Here is a 15,324-nt window from a genome sequence, read left to right as displayed (position 1 = left end):
TCAGGGACTACATCCGCAGCAGCCAGAACGTGGAGCTGATCTGTCGCTGCCTTTTCTTCCTGCTCAGGTCAGTGCTGGGCCAGCCGCTGCCGCATCTGTGTCCTGTATGAGGACCTGCGGACTGGCAGCCCCCACTTCCATGTGCCCAGAACGTATATTGCCCATGATGGTGGGAGGATCCTGTATCCAGAATGTTTTATCTTCTAAGTGCGGGGGTCATGTGAACCTTACCATTTTAAGGATATGTGGATGAGTCCCGGTGTCGGGGTGACGTGTGAGATGCAGGTGGGGGGAGTCCAGGCGTCGGGGTGACGTGTGAGATGCAGGTGGGGGGAGTCCAGGCGTCGGGGTGACGTGTGAGATGCAGGTGGGGGGAGTCCAGGCGTCGGGGTGACGTGTGAGATGCAGGTGGGGGGAGTCCAGGCGTCGGGGTGACGTGTGAGATGCAGGTGGGGGGAGTCCAGGCGTCGGGGTGACGTGTGAGATGCAGGTGGGGGGAGTCCAGGCGTCGGGGTGACGTGTGAGATGCAGGTGGGGGGAGTCCAGGCGTCGGGGTGACGTGTGAGACGCAGGTGGGGGGAGTCCAGGCGTCGGGGTGACGTGTGAGATGCAGGTGGGAGAGTCCTGGGGTCGGGGAGACGTGTGAGACGCAGGTGGGGGAGTCCTGGGGTCGGGGTGACGTGTGAGACGCAGGTGGGGGAGTCCTGGGGTCGGGGAGACGTGTGAGACGCAGGTGGGAGAGTCCTGGGGTCGGGGTGACGTGTGAGACGCAGGTGGGGGAGTCCTGGGGTCGGGGTGACGTGTGAGACGCAGGTGGGGGAGTCCTGGGGTCGGGGAGACGTGTGAGACGCAGGTGGGGGAGTCCTGGGGTCGGGGAGACGTGTGAGACGCAGGTGGGAGAGTCCTGGGGTCGGGGTGACGTGTGAGACGCAGGTGGGAGAGTCCTGGGGTCGGGGTGACGTGTGAGACGCAGGTGGGAGAGTCCTGGGGTCGGGGAGACGTGTGAGACGCAGGTGGGGGAGTCCTGGGGTCGGGGAGACGTGTGAGACGCAGGTGGGAGAGTCCTGGGGTCGGGGAGACGTGTGAGACGCAGGTGGGGGAGTCCTGGGGTCGGGGAGACGTGTGAGACGCAGGTGGAGGAGTCTTGGTGCTGGGGTGACGTGTGAGACGCAGGTGGAGGAGTCTTGGTGCTGGGGTGACGTGTGAGACGCAGGTGGAGGAGTCTTGGTGCTGGGGTGACGTGTGAGACGCAGGTGGAGGAGTCTTGGTGCTGGGGTGACGTGTGAGACGCAGGTGGAGGAGTCTTGGTGCTGGGGTGACGTGTGAGACGCAGGTGGAGGAGTCTTGGTGCTGGGGTGACGTGTGAGACGCAGGTGGAGGAGTCTTGGTGCTGGGGTGACGTGTGAGACGCAGGTGGGGGAGTCCCGGGGTCGGGGTGACGTGTGAGACGCAGGTGGGGGAGTCCCGGGGTCGGGGTGACGTGTGAGACGCAGGTGGGGGAGTCCCGGGGTCGGGGTGACGTGTGAGACACAGGTGGGGGAGTGTTATACTGGGGTGACGTGTGAGACAGAGGTGGGCCAGTCGGGATGATATGTGGGCAGCAGGACGGGTAGTGGAGTTCCAGCTGATGGATCTCTGTAGCGGGGGATGTTTGGTGAAGCTGTGAGTCGGACATGTATTGGGGGGGCTATGTTGTATATTTGGGGTGCAGGCATGCTAGGTCTGTGTGGGTACGTGTTGGTATACACAGAGGGAGACCTGTAGTGCTGTGTGGCTGCTGCTCCTCTATATTAATGATCTAACATTCAGATTGCTGCACTCTCCTCTCTGGCTGTTACAGGATTCATTTTGGGCAAATCACCAGTAACCAGATGCTCCTGGGGGTCATTGAAGACCTGAAAAACTGCACCATCTCCCGGGTGACGGAAGTTCAGGTAAGAGACTGTTTCCCTTATATGGTGGGGTGCCAACGCTGCGCTCTCTACTCCCCCCAGGGTCCTCCGCTCTGCCACCACCCCCCCCTTCTTCCCGGGGTCCTCGTTCTGCTACCACCCGGGGTCCTCACTCCGTTACCCTCTGCTCTCCTCAGGACGTGATGGGAGTAAACATGGCCGCCCTGCAGTTCTTAAAGCGAGAGATTGAGGCCAAAGAGGAGGTTCTGTTCTTTGCGGACGCCACAGAGAGGTTCGAGGAGAAGAAGAGAAAGAGGAAAAAGAAGCAGAAGCTGCTGCTGACCGTCGTGTGATGGTCCCCGTGTTCCAGTCCCTCTCCATGGTCCCCTCCCCCACAGATAATGGAACACTCGGGCACAGAGAGCTGTGATTGGTCTGAACTGTTGTCGTAGAGATAAAAGGCATCTTCTGTGTGAGGAGAGTGACTGGGCGTCTTCCCTTCACCTCATAGCCGGGGGGGGGGGTCCTGTGTGTTGTGTACAGAGCTCCCATCTCTTTTAATAAATGTTTTATATGAGACTGGATGGTGACGATTATAGTTTCCCGACCAATCACGTCATGGCTGTAGTTTGGCTGTTGGTGTACAGATTACACAACTAGCGCTATATACACTGACGGCGGCTGCAGGTAACTAGCGCTATATACACTGAGGGCGGCTGCGGGTGACTAGCGCCAGGCTATATACACTGAGGGCGGCTGCGGGTGACTAGCGCCAGGCTGTATACACTGAGGGCGGCTGCGGGGAACTAGCGCTATATACACTGAGGGCGGCTCCGGGGAACTAGCACCAGGCTATATACACTGAGGGCGGCTGCGGGTAACTAGCACCAGGCTATATACACTGAGGGCGGCTGCGGGTAACTAGCACCAGGCTGTATACACTGAGGGCGGCTGCGGGTAACTAGCACCAGGCTATATACACTGAGGGCGGCTGCGGGTAACTAGCACCAGGCTATATACACTGAGGGCGGCTGCGGGTAACTAGCACCAGGCTATATACACTGAGGGCGGCTGCGGGTAACTAGCGCCAGGCTATATACACTGACGGCAGCTGCGTGTAACTAGCACCAGGCTGTATACACTGAGGGCGGCTGCGGGTAACTAGCGCCAAGCTGTATACACTGAGGGCGGCTGCGGGTAACTAGCGCCAAGCTGTATACACTGAGGGCGGCTGCGGGTAACTAGCGCCAAGCTGTATACACTGAGGGCGGCTGCGGGTAACTAGCACCAGGCTATATACACTGAGGGTGGCTGCGGGTAACTAGCACCAGGCTATATACACTGAGGGCGGCTGCGGGTAACTAGCACCAGGCTATATACACTGAGGGCGGCTGCGGGTAACTAGCGCCAAGCTGTATACACTGAGGGCGGCTGCGGGTGACTAGCGCCAGGCTGTATACACTGAGGGCGGCTGCGGGTAACTAGTGCCAAGCTGTATACACTGAGGGCGGCTGCGGGTAACTAGTGCCAAGCTGTATACACTTAGGGCGGCTGCGGGTAACTAGTGCCAAGCTGTATACACTTAGGGCGGCTGCGGGTAACTAGCACCAGGCTATATACACTGAGGGCGGCTGCAGGTAAGTCGGGCAGGCTATATACACTGAGGGCGGCTGCAGGTAAGTCGGGCTGGCTATATACACTGGGGGCGGCTGCAGGTAAGTCGGGCTGGCTATATACACTGGGGGTGGTTGCAGGTAAGTCGGGCTGGCTATATACACTGAGGGTGGCTGCAGGTAAGTCGGGCTGGCTGTATACACTGAGGGCGGCTGCGGGGAACTAGCGCCAGGCTATATACACTGAGGGCGGCTGCAGGTAAGTCGGGCAGGCTATATACACTGGGGGCGGCTGCAGGTAAGTCGGGCTGGCGTAGGAATAAGTGGGAGGAGACATAAACCAGATGCTTTCTGTTTATTTAAATAAAATATAATCGGTGAAATAGCGGTGAGCGTCCTCTGTCGCAGACCCAAACCCGGATCAGAAGTCTGACGGCCGCTCTGTAAGACATAATAAGTGGGAGATTAGTGGTGACCCCTGAACCCCCCTTTCCTGTGACCCCAGTCCTGGCACGCCCCAGCACCCCCACCGGTGTAATATTCCCAGTAACCTACTGCCCTTGTACCTTTACTTGGCCGCAGTATCTCCGCTCTGTCATTGGGGTTTGTGCTGAGCAGCCGAACGCCGGGCGCCAGTCTGCGTGGGGGCTCAGCCTCCGCTCTCCTCTCATACACCTCCTCTGTCAGGACTGGTGGGGGCAGAGTTAAGGAGGGATCTCGTAACGGGCATCAGAAGAATGGTTATTACTGTGGAAACCCTGTGCTGGGGCAATAGGCGAGTCCTGTCACCTGCAGCTGTCACTGGGCTGGCCTCTATGGTGGCTCGGGCTGAGCCTGGCCTTCACCACACAGCCGTAGTAAGGCCTTACCGTGATATAAAGTACTGTGTTGTATTACACATTATAACCTGATAACAGTCTGGCTGCGTCATGTGACCCTGTTAGTGAAGGATATTTGCAGTCACCGGCAGGAACAGGGTCTCCACCTCGCTCTGGATCTCTATGGAGTGAGAGTACTCGGCGACTCCTTCCGGCCCCTCCAAACCAATGGCCATCGCAAACAGCTCCACGCCGAATCTGGTCTGCATCCCCGCCGCCACCTGTGGGGGAGGAGCATATTACATGCCATGTTTCCAGGATTTTTGTTAGTCACCACATACAGGGTCACTAGTCCTGCAGCAGAGAATGGGGAAGAGACCTGACTGCTTCCACCACTGTCGTCCTCCCCATGTTCTACGATCAGATCACTTCTACCTACACATGCGTATTCCACACAGACAGAGCGGCCTGCCCTCAGGGATGTAACTCCCTCTGCTGCCTCTTGGGCACAGTACATGTCTTCTCACAGGAAATCCTGGAAACATGGCCTGTCGGGGTACCTGGGACCTCATGGAAGTGTGACATTCTGGTGAATCCTACTAACTAATATATGTGATAAGACGGAGCTTGGTGTATTTACAGTGGGCATGGTGCTGAGATCAAGCTATTGTTATCAGCCATTCTCTGTTGTCTTCCATGTGATCAGTGACAGGAAGTCTGCTGTGCACAGGAAAATCTCTTCCCCCACCTTTGGATCTGTACCCCCAATATCTTCCATTGTGAACCACATACATACATACATATATGTCTGGAAGAATAGTGTGTGTGCGCAGATAAATTATATCAGAGCCTTCTAAGCTGTGCGACATTACACCATGACGCCATGCGTTGCAGAGAGACCGGTATGTCACCGTCAGGAACAGGCGTGTTCATCTCGCAGGCACTTACCGGCCCAGGGGTGTAAGTGACTCTCAGCCCGCTGCTGGGAGGAGGCGGCTTCACACGGTACCTGACAGAAGGAACACATGATGTTAGCGTGTTAAATGGAACCTTTCCTACTGAAATACTGACTATTGGGGGGAGTTGTTTCAAGCAGTGGAGAAGTTGACCATGGTACCCAATCAGCTACCAGGTAGCATTTATAAAATACATTTAATGAAAAAAGATAGGTAGAAACTGGTTGCTATGGGCAACTACACTCTTCACTGCTTGATGCTTCAATCCTATTGTTCTCAAAGTTGCATCACATTCCGTCCCCCTCTTTACTATATACAGGGGGTCTCATCTGCCCCCTCCCTCTACACCTCGTTATGCAGCACTGATGTATTGATAGAGCGTGTTGGAATGGTGGGATCCTCCTGTGCATGGCCAGCAGGGGGCGCTCAGCCGCTGCACACAGCCAGCAGGGGTCTATCTGGGACACTGAGCGGAGTAATGAATCCCAGCAGCCGGTGAGGTGAGTGAGGTTTGGCGGCTGTGATGGGAGAGGGGCTGCGGGCACCAGGAATACATGTATATGGATGAGTTTGGTGTCTGAGCGATGGTTCCCACTTCTCTCAGCTTCTATTACCGATCAGGACTTGTCAGAATTCTCCTCATCTGGAAGCCGTACAAATGGCCCCCCAGAGAGAGCGCGCTTACACAATGCGAGGAGAGGTGGATTAACCCTCTGCTGCCCAGCCTGCGGACACAAGCAGTGCCTGTCTGGTTATACGTCGCCCACTTCACCTTTTCACTGCCGGAGACCATCGTCAGGCAGCTACTGGAGCCTGGTTTCCAGCAACAATTGCAGTGTTATCGCGGCGTTACTGACATATGACCGCTCATTCCGCAAAATGGTCGTCTGAGATGTGATTCGCCATGCGCAGAACCTGTACTGGTTATATGGTGCGACTGAAGCAGCAGCAGCCAGGAGAACGCTGTGCGGCAAAGTGATGAAAGCGGATGAAGCGCGGTCGCCTCTTTCATATCATTATTGGAGAATGAGGAAGATTCGCATGGAAAATAGTCCCATGTGTAGGACTGGTCATCATTGCCAGCCAATGAGACAACAGTTAGGAGGCTCCTGATTAGGGATAGGGGGTGATGCAGGGTTGGGCTGAGCGCGGAGTGTCTGCTGTGCGAGTGCGTCTGGTGTGCTGTCCGCCTGGTGTGCTGGTAGTCGTCATCACCTGTGTCTCCTGGCACCTCCTTATCCTCGGAGCAAAGACGCGCCCACATTTGCGCAGTCCGCAGACCTGACGCCATGCCGGCACTATGTGAACGCCTTCTTACACTTTTGCACACATGATTTAAAATATGGCGTATAGAGCACCCCCGCCTCATATGCTAATTAGCCCTCATTTGGTACAGCGCCTGTCATCGCACTACTAAAGGGTGGGATTACACACCCACAACGCGCAGGTTTCTTTCTCCCGGTAAAATGGCAATGTTTCTGGTGTTACCTGCAGAAGTCCACTCCGATGTTCTTTACGGTGACCGTCATGGCGTACGTGTACCCCTCTCTCAGGACCCCAAACTGCACCGCCGCTGGTGTGAGATGGAATCCACGTGGAACGCGTTTCACCACATTGTTTGCGGGAGCTGAGGTTGAGGCTGTGAGGACTCTGCGTCTCACTGGATCTTCCACCGCTGCAAACTGGACCGGCAATTCCCAGAGACAGGCGAGTTGCACAAGAAATAGAAATCGGAGATATGTCAGAACCAACTAACACGTCATGGATCCCTCTATAGTACATGTGCCAGAACATTATGCAAACTGCAGCCGCTGATTTACCTTGGCATTGGGCACAGACGAAGGCTTCCCGCTGAGGATGGACACCGGAAGCTTCACCTTCTCTCTCCGGGGCTGTCCGGTCACATCTACATCCAGGCTGTGGCTGCGGGGACGATGTCTTTGTGTCGAGGTCATTTCTGGCCACATGAAGTTCTCAGCTACAGAAATGACGTCATATTATAACCAGCACAGTAAGGTTCTAGGTTAGAACATGATGTGAAATGTGTCTGGCCCATGTTCCTTATCTGCTACTCGGGACAGACCTGACGTCTGATCCTTATACTCATCTCTCAGACATCTGCTGGAGGTTGTCGTCATCATCATTAGGTTGGAGATGTAGGGGGAGAAGATGTGAAGGGGTGAGAGGAGAGGAGACTGCAGTCATTGGCAGAACGGAGGAGGTGCAGTGTGTGTAGGAATGAGGTTGGAGATGTACGGGGAGAAGATGTTGAGAGGAGAGGAGGCTGCAGTCATTGGCAGAACGGAGGAGGTGCAGTGTGTGGGAATGAGGTTGGAGATGTAGAGGGAGAAGATGTGGAGGAGGGGAGGCTGCAGTCATTGGCAGAACGGTGGAGGTGCAATGAGGTTGGAGAACGGTGGAGGTGCAATGTGTGGGAATTAGGTTGGAGATGTAGTGAGAGAAGATGTGGAGGTGTGAGGGGAGGCTGCAGTCATTGGCAGAATGGAGGAGGCACAGTGTTTGGGAATGAGGTTGCAGATATATGGGGAGATGTGGTGGGGGGGTGAGATGACTGAAGGCTGCAGTCATTGGCCGTATAGAGGAGGGAGGCGCAGTGTGTGGGAATGAGGTTGGAGATGTAGGGGGAGAAGATGTGGTGGAGAGGTGAGAGGAGGGGAGACGGCAGTCATTGGCAGAACGGAGGAGGTGCAGTGTGTGGGAATGAGGTTGGAGATGTAGGGGGAGAAGATGTGGTGGGGGGGGAGAGGAGACGAGGCTGCAGTCATTGGTCGGATAGAGGAGGGAGGCGCACTGTGTGGGAATGAGGTTGGAGATGTAGGGGGAGAAGATGTGGTGGAGAGGTGAGAGGAGGGGAGACGGCAGTCATTGGCAGAACGGAGGAGGGGAGACTGTAGTCATTGGCAGAACGGAGGAGGTGCAGTGTGTGGGAATGAGGTTGGAGATGTACGGGGAGAAGATGTGGTGGGGGGGAGAGGAGGCTGCAGTCATTGGCAGAACGGAGGAGGTGCAGTGTGTGGGAATGAGGTTGAAGATGTGGAGGGGTGGAATGAGGTTGAAGATGTGGAAGGGTGAGGGGAGGCTGCAGTCATTGGCAGAACGGAGGAGGCGCAGTGGGGGAATGAGGTTGGAAATGTAGGGGGAGAAGATGTGGTGGGGTGAGGGGAGGCTGCAGTCATTGGCAGAACTGAGGAGGCACAGTGTGGGAATGAGGTTGGAGATGTAGGGGGAGAAGATGTGGTGGAGGGGTGAGAGGAGGGGAGGCTGCAGTCATTGGCAGAATGGAGGAGGCGTAGTGTGTGGGAATGAGGTTGGAGATGTAGGGGGAGAAGATGTGGTGGACAGGAGGTGGCAGTCATTGGCAGAATGGAAGAGGCGCAGTGTGGGAATGAGGTTGGAGATGTAGGGGGAGAAGATGTGGTGGAGGGGTGAGTGGAGTGGAGGCTGCAGTCATTGGCAGAACGGAGGAGGTGCAGTGTGTGAGAATGAGGTTGCAGATATATGGGGAGAAGATGTGGTGGAGGGGTGAGAGGAGTGGAGGCTGCAGTCATTGGCAGAACAAAGGATCCGATCAGCTCACTGAGGAAAGAGGTGTAGAGAAGAGAAGGGGGCCGACGATAGAATCCTTGGATAAACCAATAGGAAGGGGAAGATGAGGGGAGATGAACGAGGGAGAGGAGAAAAGGAGGATTGGTTGGTAAAGCATTTCCTGAAAACTCATCTCTTCAGGCAGCTTATCAAATTCTGGATCCGCTCACACAACCTTCATAAACTTTCCTATCCAATTACATCCCCTCTGTACAGTCCACACATATCCTCATATATTTTTTTTTTTCAATTTGACATCCTCCTGACCTAGGCCAACATCACTGTGTGACCACATCATACAGTCCACCAAGAACCTCTTCAATCTTCAGGACCATTATGCTATAGAAAACACCTATCCTTGTGTATCAATGCCTACCTCCCCATAGATTGTAAACTTGCACGTTGAGGGGAAGAGGAGAAGTGAGTACTGATATGAAAACTGAAAGAATCAACAAGGATGATAGGTCTATTCCACAGTAATTGGAGATACAATTCAGCCCTAAATAAGAAATGGTGAATACAAAATGTAGAGGTGGACACAAAAGAGTAAAACAAGTATGCAATATGGAAAGCAAAAGAAACTACTTTCCCGGTTGGGGCACTCAGCCCGGAGAGTACGTTTCTTTTGTTTTCCATATTGCCTTCCTACCTCTATGTCCATGTTCTGTAACTGTTGTTCCAATTGTACAGTGCAACGGAATATGCTGCACTATATAGGAAACGTAATAAATAATAAAGTTGAAGCTTAACCAGAAGAGTCCTGTGTTACCGAGGCCAGCGCAGGGGAGGATTTGCAGGAGGACGGGATGGACGATGGCGAATGCTGCCGTGAGGTTAGGGTAGGCAGTAGTAGAAGAACAGATCATTGGATTTGGTAGAAAGGAAGCCTTCGGTGACTCTGGTGAAGGCAGTTCCGATTGAATGGAGAAGTGAAGAGCTGTATTGGAGATGGTAAAGCTCCAGCAATGTGGGGATGTAAGGGAGAAAGAGATGGGGCAGTAGTTAGAGAGAGCGGAAGGGTGAAGGACGGGGAGACAAGGGCACATTTGGCAGAGGAGGGGAAGGTACCAGAGGGGTAAATTGGGCAGATGGCAGACGTGGGAGCAGTTGTCAGTAGTCTGGCAGAGGTGAGGGGATAGGGTTAAGGGGCAGCTGGAGGGAGGAGGGAAACTCATGGACGCCTGAGACGGAAGGAGGACAGAAGATAACTCCAGCACCATCTACTCTTTCTCCATTAAATCCTGATTATCACTAACATATGACTTCTATTTAATATAACTAAACATCCCCCGGGGGACTGATTCCCACCCCAAACCGTTCCTAATTGCCTTCAGCCTCTATGGCACCACAAGGGTGAGGGACACAACCAGGTGTAGGCACCACGTATAGTCAGCACTACTTCCTAGTCTAGGGAATAGTATATGAGTGACTGCAGATACACATGCGGAACTGGCGGCCAATAGGACATTACCCTGAGTGAGGGACCACCCCGGCCGGCGGCCTCCTCATATACAGTAGCTCATATGATGTGTGCTTCAGCTTTGCCCATGCTGACTGCATGCACTTATACCAGGAGCAGTGCATATGGGATGTGGTCATGTGACATTCATACATACAGGTCGGGGGGAACAATGAGACAGCCATGTGTTAGAGGGGTGGTTGGACAGGTACTGTGAGATAGTGAGTGTGGTCTCCTGAGATCAGTTCCACTATTATCGCTGACGCTCCGGTTACCTGTGTCTGGTGACCTGCTCATCCATGTGGCTTCATCATGGGCACCTGCAGCACAGACGGCATTCCCCGAGTCGGCTGGTGCTGTGTCGGTAAAAGAGAACCATGATACACGACTGATCAGTAATAAGCGATTCACATGCCGACATCTAACAACCAGCGCTGTCCAGCAAAACCCGACTCTCGACAGAGCATCTGCACCGCACCCCGTGGATTATGGGTAACCCGACAACCATTATCCCTGTCAGCCACGCTGCCCATGCTGTGTTCCCAGTATCTGCTTTAGATTGTAAGCTCTTGTTCACAGAGCCGGATCGCCTTCTCTCTCAGGTTGTGTTGCACTGTCGCTACCTATTGTACAGCGCTGCAGTATGGCTGGTGCTATCAGGTCTGGTGTATTCCTGATAATGACCTGTTATCTGTGCAGAGCAGATGAGGCCCTAGTGCAGCACTCACCTGACTCTTCATCCTCGCTGCTAAATGTCTGCTCCTCTTCCATCGCCTCCTCTTCCTCCTGAGCCCTGGGGATCGGGGGCAGCTGCCGAGACAGACGCTCCATGTCCGGGGTCTGTAGACAGAGCAGGAACCAGTAACATGTAAGCAGAGCCTGGTTAGGACCCCACGGGGCCCTTAGGTTGGGTACCATCTGTGGCCCTCTTCTTCCCCCTCATTTGCCAAAAGATAAACCTACATATAAAGAAGTTACGGCAATCCGGTCCCTTCTGTACGCAGTAGGTTAGCAGGAGCCTAGGATACCTGATGGGAGAACTGGCCCTGATTCTAGGGGGGCACTGGGGTGCCCCCAATAAATAAGACAACACGGGCCAGCGAGGGGGTGAAGGGGAACAATGCCTCCAGTAAGCGACTGGGGCGGATAAAGGCCACACCTGTCAGGACTACTGGTTTGGGGCAGAGACACAGATCATGGCGTCAGGATCTTACCTGATTCCTGAGGAACTCTAGCCCAAGCTCTGACTGGAAGTACGGTGGGATGTGGCGTTTCCTCATAGCCTCCAGCTGCTCCTTGTGCTGCGTGAGCTCCAGCCTGAGGACACAGTATGAGGCGGTTATAGCGCCGCTCAGAGTATTGGGGGTGAGTGACGGAGACTGGTCATCGGCTGAGAACGCTACAAATACTACATGATGCTGGAACGTTATTACTGTTCTGCTGGAACGCAGAATGAGGCCTACTGCGCTCACACGGAGAAAGGGCCACCACACACTCCGCAAAGCTCATGAAGCTGACGCGTTTACCAGAAGGATGCTCCTACAGACATGTACGGCCGCTACTTATATGGAAAAGCGCAGAGTTACAGGGCGGAGCGGGTAGTGTCACGGGGCCTGTACACGGTATACGCACTTCATTTATAACCTAATACATCTGTAATCCTGTTCTACAGAATATTTGTTAAAGAAAGGTGACGGTAGAAGCGTTTTACTCTTCATTAATAATCTCTCGGTACCTGAGCTTGTTCCGGTCCCGTACGCTCCGCGCAGGTCCCGCCACTGGTGGGGGAGGTGGCGGTGGTGGAGAGACTGCGCTCTCATACAGACTGGCGATATCGCCTGGGAAGGACATGTAGACGTAAGACATTGCATTGTAAATCTGCCTCAGGATAATCATTCACCACCCATATACTGTATGCTGGGATGCAGGGTATGGTGAGACTAGTAGTTCTACCACAGCCGGAAAATCACAGGCGTGTTTAGGAGTCCCCTTCAGCTGCGGGGTGACATGCCCCATAATGCAATGCTAACGCCCCTCTACTATAATCGCGTGAGTCGTAGTTAGGCTGAAATGTGGCTACTGACAGATATTCCAATAATAACTGGGGGGAATGAGAGAGAAGCTGTTACCTTGTATCCGCTCCAGCCTGGGGGGGTCAGGGGAGTCCTGGAAGTCCGTCAGTGACTGTGGGAGGAACAATGTGTGGACATGTGATATATATATATATATATATATATATATATATATATATATATATAAAAATAAGATTTTACACCTACCGGTAAATCTATTTCTCGTAGTCCGTAGAGGATGCTGGGGACTCCGTAAGGACCATGGGGATAGACGGGCTTCGCAGGAGATAGGGCACTTTAAGAAAGAACTGAACTCTGGGTGTGCACTGGCTCCTCCCTCTATGCCCCTCCTCCAGACCTCAGTTAGAGAAACTGTGCCCAGAGGAGACGGACACTACGAGGAAAGGATTTTGATAATCCAAGGGCAAGATTCATACCAGATCACACCATCCACACCGTATAACTTGTGATAAACTACCCAGTTAACAGTATGAACAAACAATATAATCTCGGTCCAAACCGATGAAACTACAACATAACCCTTATGTAAGCAATAACTATATACAAGTCTTGCAAAGGAAGTCCGCACTTTGGACGGGCGCCCAGCATCCACTACGGACTACGAGAAATAGATTTACCGGTAGGTGTAAAATCTTATTTTCTCTAACGTCCTAGAGGATGCTGGGGACTCCGTAAGGACCATGGGGATTATACCAAAGCTCCCAAACGGGCGGGAGAGTGCGGATGACTCTGCAGCACCGATTGAGCAAACAGGAGGTCCTCCTCAGCCAGGGTATCAAACTTGTAGAACTTTGCAAAGGTGTTTGACCCTGACCAAGTAGCAGCTCGGCACAACTGTAAAGCCGAGACCCCTCGGGCAGCCGCCCAGGAAGAACCCACTTTCCTAGTGGAATGGGCCCTAACTAATTCTGGCAACGGCAATCCTGCCGAAGAATGCGCCTGCTGAATCGTGTTACAGATCCAGCGAGCAATAGTCTGCTTTGAAGCAGGAGCGCCAACCTTGTTGGCAGCATATAGAACAAACAATGCTTCTGTCTTCCTGACCCTTTCTGTTCTGGCCACATAAATCTTCAAAGCCCTGACCACATCAAGGGACTCGGAATCCTCCAAGTCACGCGTAGCCACAGGCACGACAATAGGTTGGTTCATATGAAAGGATGAGACCACCTTAGGCAGGAATTGAGGACGGGTCCGCAATTCCGCTCTATCCATATAGAAAATCAGATAGGGTCTTTTATGTGATAAAGCCACCAATTCCGAAACTCGCCTAGCCGAAGCCAAGGCTAACAACATGACCACCTTCCAGGTGAGATATTTCAACTCCACTGTCTTAAGTGGTTCAAACCAATGTGACTTAAGTAACCGTAACACCACGTTAAGGTCCCAAGGCACCACCGGCGGTACAAAAGGAGGCTGAATATGCAGTACTCCCTTCACAAACGTCTGTACTTCAGGAAGAGAAGCCAATTCTTTTTGGAAGAAAATGGATAAGGCCGAAATTTGAACTTTTATCGATCCTAATTTCAGGCCCAAGTTCACTCCAGTTTGAAGGAAGTGAAGAAGACGGCCCAAATGGAATTCCTCCGTAGGAGCATTCCTGGCCTCACACCAGGAAACATATTTTCGCCATATTCGGTGATAATGTTTCGATGTCACTTCCTTCCCAGCCTTAATTAGGGTAGGAATGACCTCCTCCGGAATACCCTTTTCCGCTAGGATCCTGCGTTCAACCGCCATGCCGTCAAACGTAGTTGCGGTAAGTCTTGGAACAGACAGGGCTCCTGCTGCAGCAGGTCCTGTCTTAGAGGAAGAGGCCACGGATCTTCTGTGAGCAACTCTTGCAGATCCGGATACCAAGTCCTTCGTGGCCAATCTGGAACAATGAGGATTGTTCTCACCCTTCTTAGTCGTATTATTCTCAACACCTTGGGTATGAGAGGTAGAGGAGGGAACACATAGACCGATCTAAACACCCATGGTGTCACCAGAGCGTCTACAGCTACCGCCTGAGGGTCGCTTGACCTGGTGCAATATCGTTTTAGCTTTTTGTTGAGCCGGGACGCCATCATGTCTATTTGAGGCAGTCCCCACCGACTCACGATCTGGGTGAAGACTTCCTGATGAAGTCCCCACTCTCCCGGATGCAGGTCGTGTCTGCTGAAGAAGTCCGCTTCCCAGTTGTCCACTCCCGGGATGAACACTGCTGACAGTGCGCTTACATGACCTTCCGCCCAGCGAAGAATCCTGGTGGCTTCTGCCATTGCCACTCTGCTCCTTGTGCCGCCTTGGCGGTTTACATGGGCCACTGCCGTGACATTGTCCGACTGAATCAGAACCGGTCTGTTGCGAAGTAATTCTTTTGCTTGACGCCGGGCGTTGTATATGACCCTCAACTCCAGGACGTTGATGTGGAGACAAGTCTCTAGACCCGACCAGAGACCTTGGAAATTTCTTCCCAGTGTGACTGCTCCCCAACCTCGGAGGCTCGCATCCGTAGTTACCAGGATCCAGTCCTGAATGCCGAACCTGCGGCCCTCTAGGAGGTGAGCACTGTGCAGCCACCACAGGAGAGATACCCTGGCTCTGGGAGACAGGGTGATCCTTTGATGCATGTGTAGATGAGACCCGGACCATTTGTCCAGTAGGTCCCATTGAAAAGTCCTCGCATGGAACCTGCCGAAGGGGATGGCCTCGTAAGATGCCACCATCTTCCCCAGGACACGTGTGCAGTGATGTACCGAAACCTTTTTTGGCTTTAATAGGTTCCTGACCAGGGCTATGAGCTCCTGAGCCTTTTCCATCGGAAGAAAAACCTTTTTCTGGTCTGTGTCCAGAATCAGGCCCAAAAAGGTCAGATGCGTTGTAGGAACCAGTTGGGACTTTGGAA

The 15,324-nt window shown here is 53.4% G+C and overlaps 2 protein-coding genes across 2 annotated transcripts in view; one reads left to right on the top strand and one right to left on the bottom strand.

Moving 5' to 3' along the window:
- The window catches only part of WDR3 (WD repeat domain 3), a 29,329-nt gene extending 26,858 nt beyond the window's left edge, over positions 1-2,471 (top strand). The window contains exons 25-27 of the mRNA XM_063956880.1: positions 1-67; positions 1,841-1,934; positions 2,090-2,471. The exon at positions 1-67 is cut by the window's left edge and continues 62 nt beyond it. Coding sequence (XP_063812950.1) covers positions 1-67; positions 1,841-1,934; positions 2,090-2,245 — 317 coding nt within the window. The 3' untranslated portion in view covers positions 2,246-2,471. The remainder of the gene's footprint in view (positions 68-1,840; positions 1,935-2,089) is intronic.
- A 1,374-nt stretch (positions 2,472-3,845) lies between these two features.
- SPAG17 (sperm associated antigen 17) overlaps positions 3,846-15,324 on the bottom strand; it is a 481,673-nt gene continuing 470,194 nt past the window's right edge. Inside the window, exons 37-47 of the mRNA XM_063956879.1 lie at positions 12,474-12,528; positions 12,080-12,182; positions 11,559-11,661; positions 11,073-11,184; positions 10,620-10,700; positions 7,100-7,257; positions 6,768-6,961; positions 5,272-5,332; positions 4,460-4,604; positions 4,072-4,197; positions 3,846-3,946 (exon numbers count right to left, since the gene is read on the bottom strand). Coding sequence (XP_063812949.1) covers positions 3,927-3,946; positions 4,072-4,197; positions 4,460-4,604; positions 5,272-5,332; positions 6,768-6,961; positions 7,100-7,257; positions 10,620-10,700; positions 11,073-11,184; positions 11,559-11,661; positions 12,080-12,182; positions 12,474-12,528 — 1,158 coding nt within the window. The 3' untranslated portion in view covers positions 3,846-3,926. The remainder of the gene's footprint in view (positions 3,947-4,071; positions 4,198-4,459; positions 4,605-5,271; positions 5,333-6,767; positions 6,962-7,099; positions 7,258-10,619; positions 10,701-11,072; positions 11,185-11,558; positions 11,662-12,079; positions 12,183-12,473; positions 12,529-15,324) is intronic.

Source organism: Pseudophryne corroboree, chromosome 2 (assembly GCF_028390025.1).
Source record: "Pseudophryne corroboree isolate aPseCor3 chromosome 2, aPseCor3.hap2, whole genome shotgun sequence".
NCBI lineage: Eukaryota > Metazoa > Chordata > Amphibia > Anura > Myobatrachidae > Pseudophryne > Pseudophryne corroboree.
Note: the sequence above shows the minus strand (reverse complement) of the source record. Positions and strands in the feature narration are given on the sequence as shown.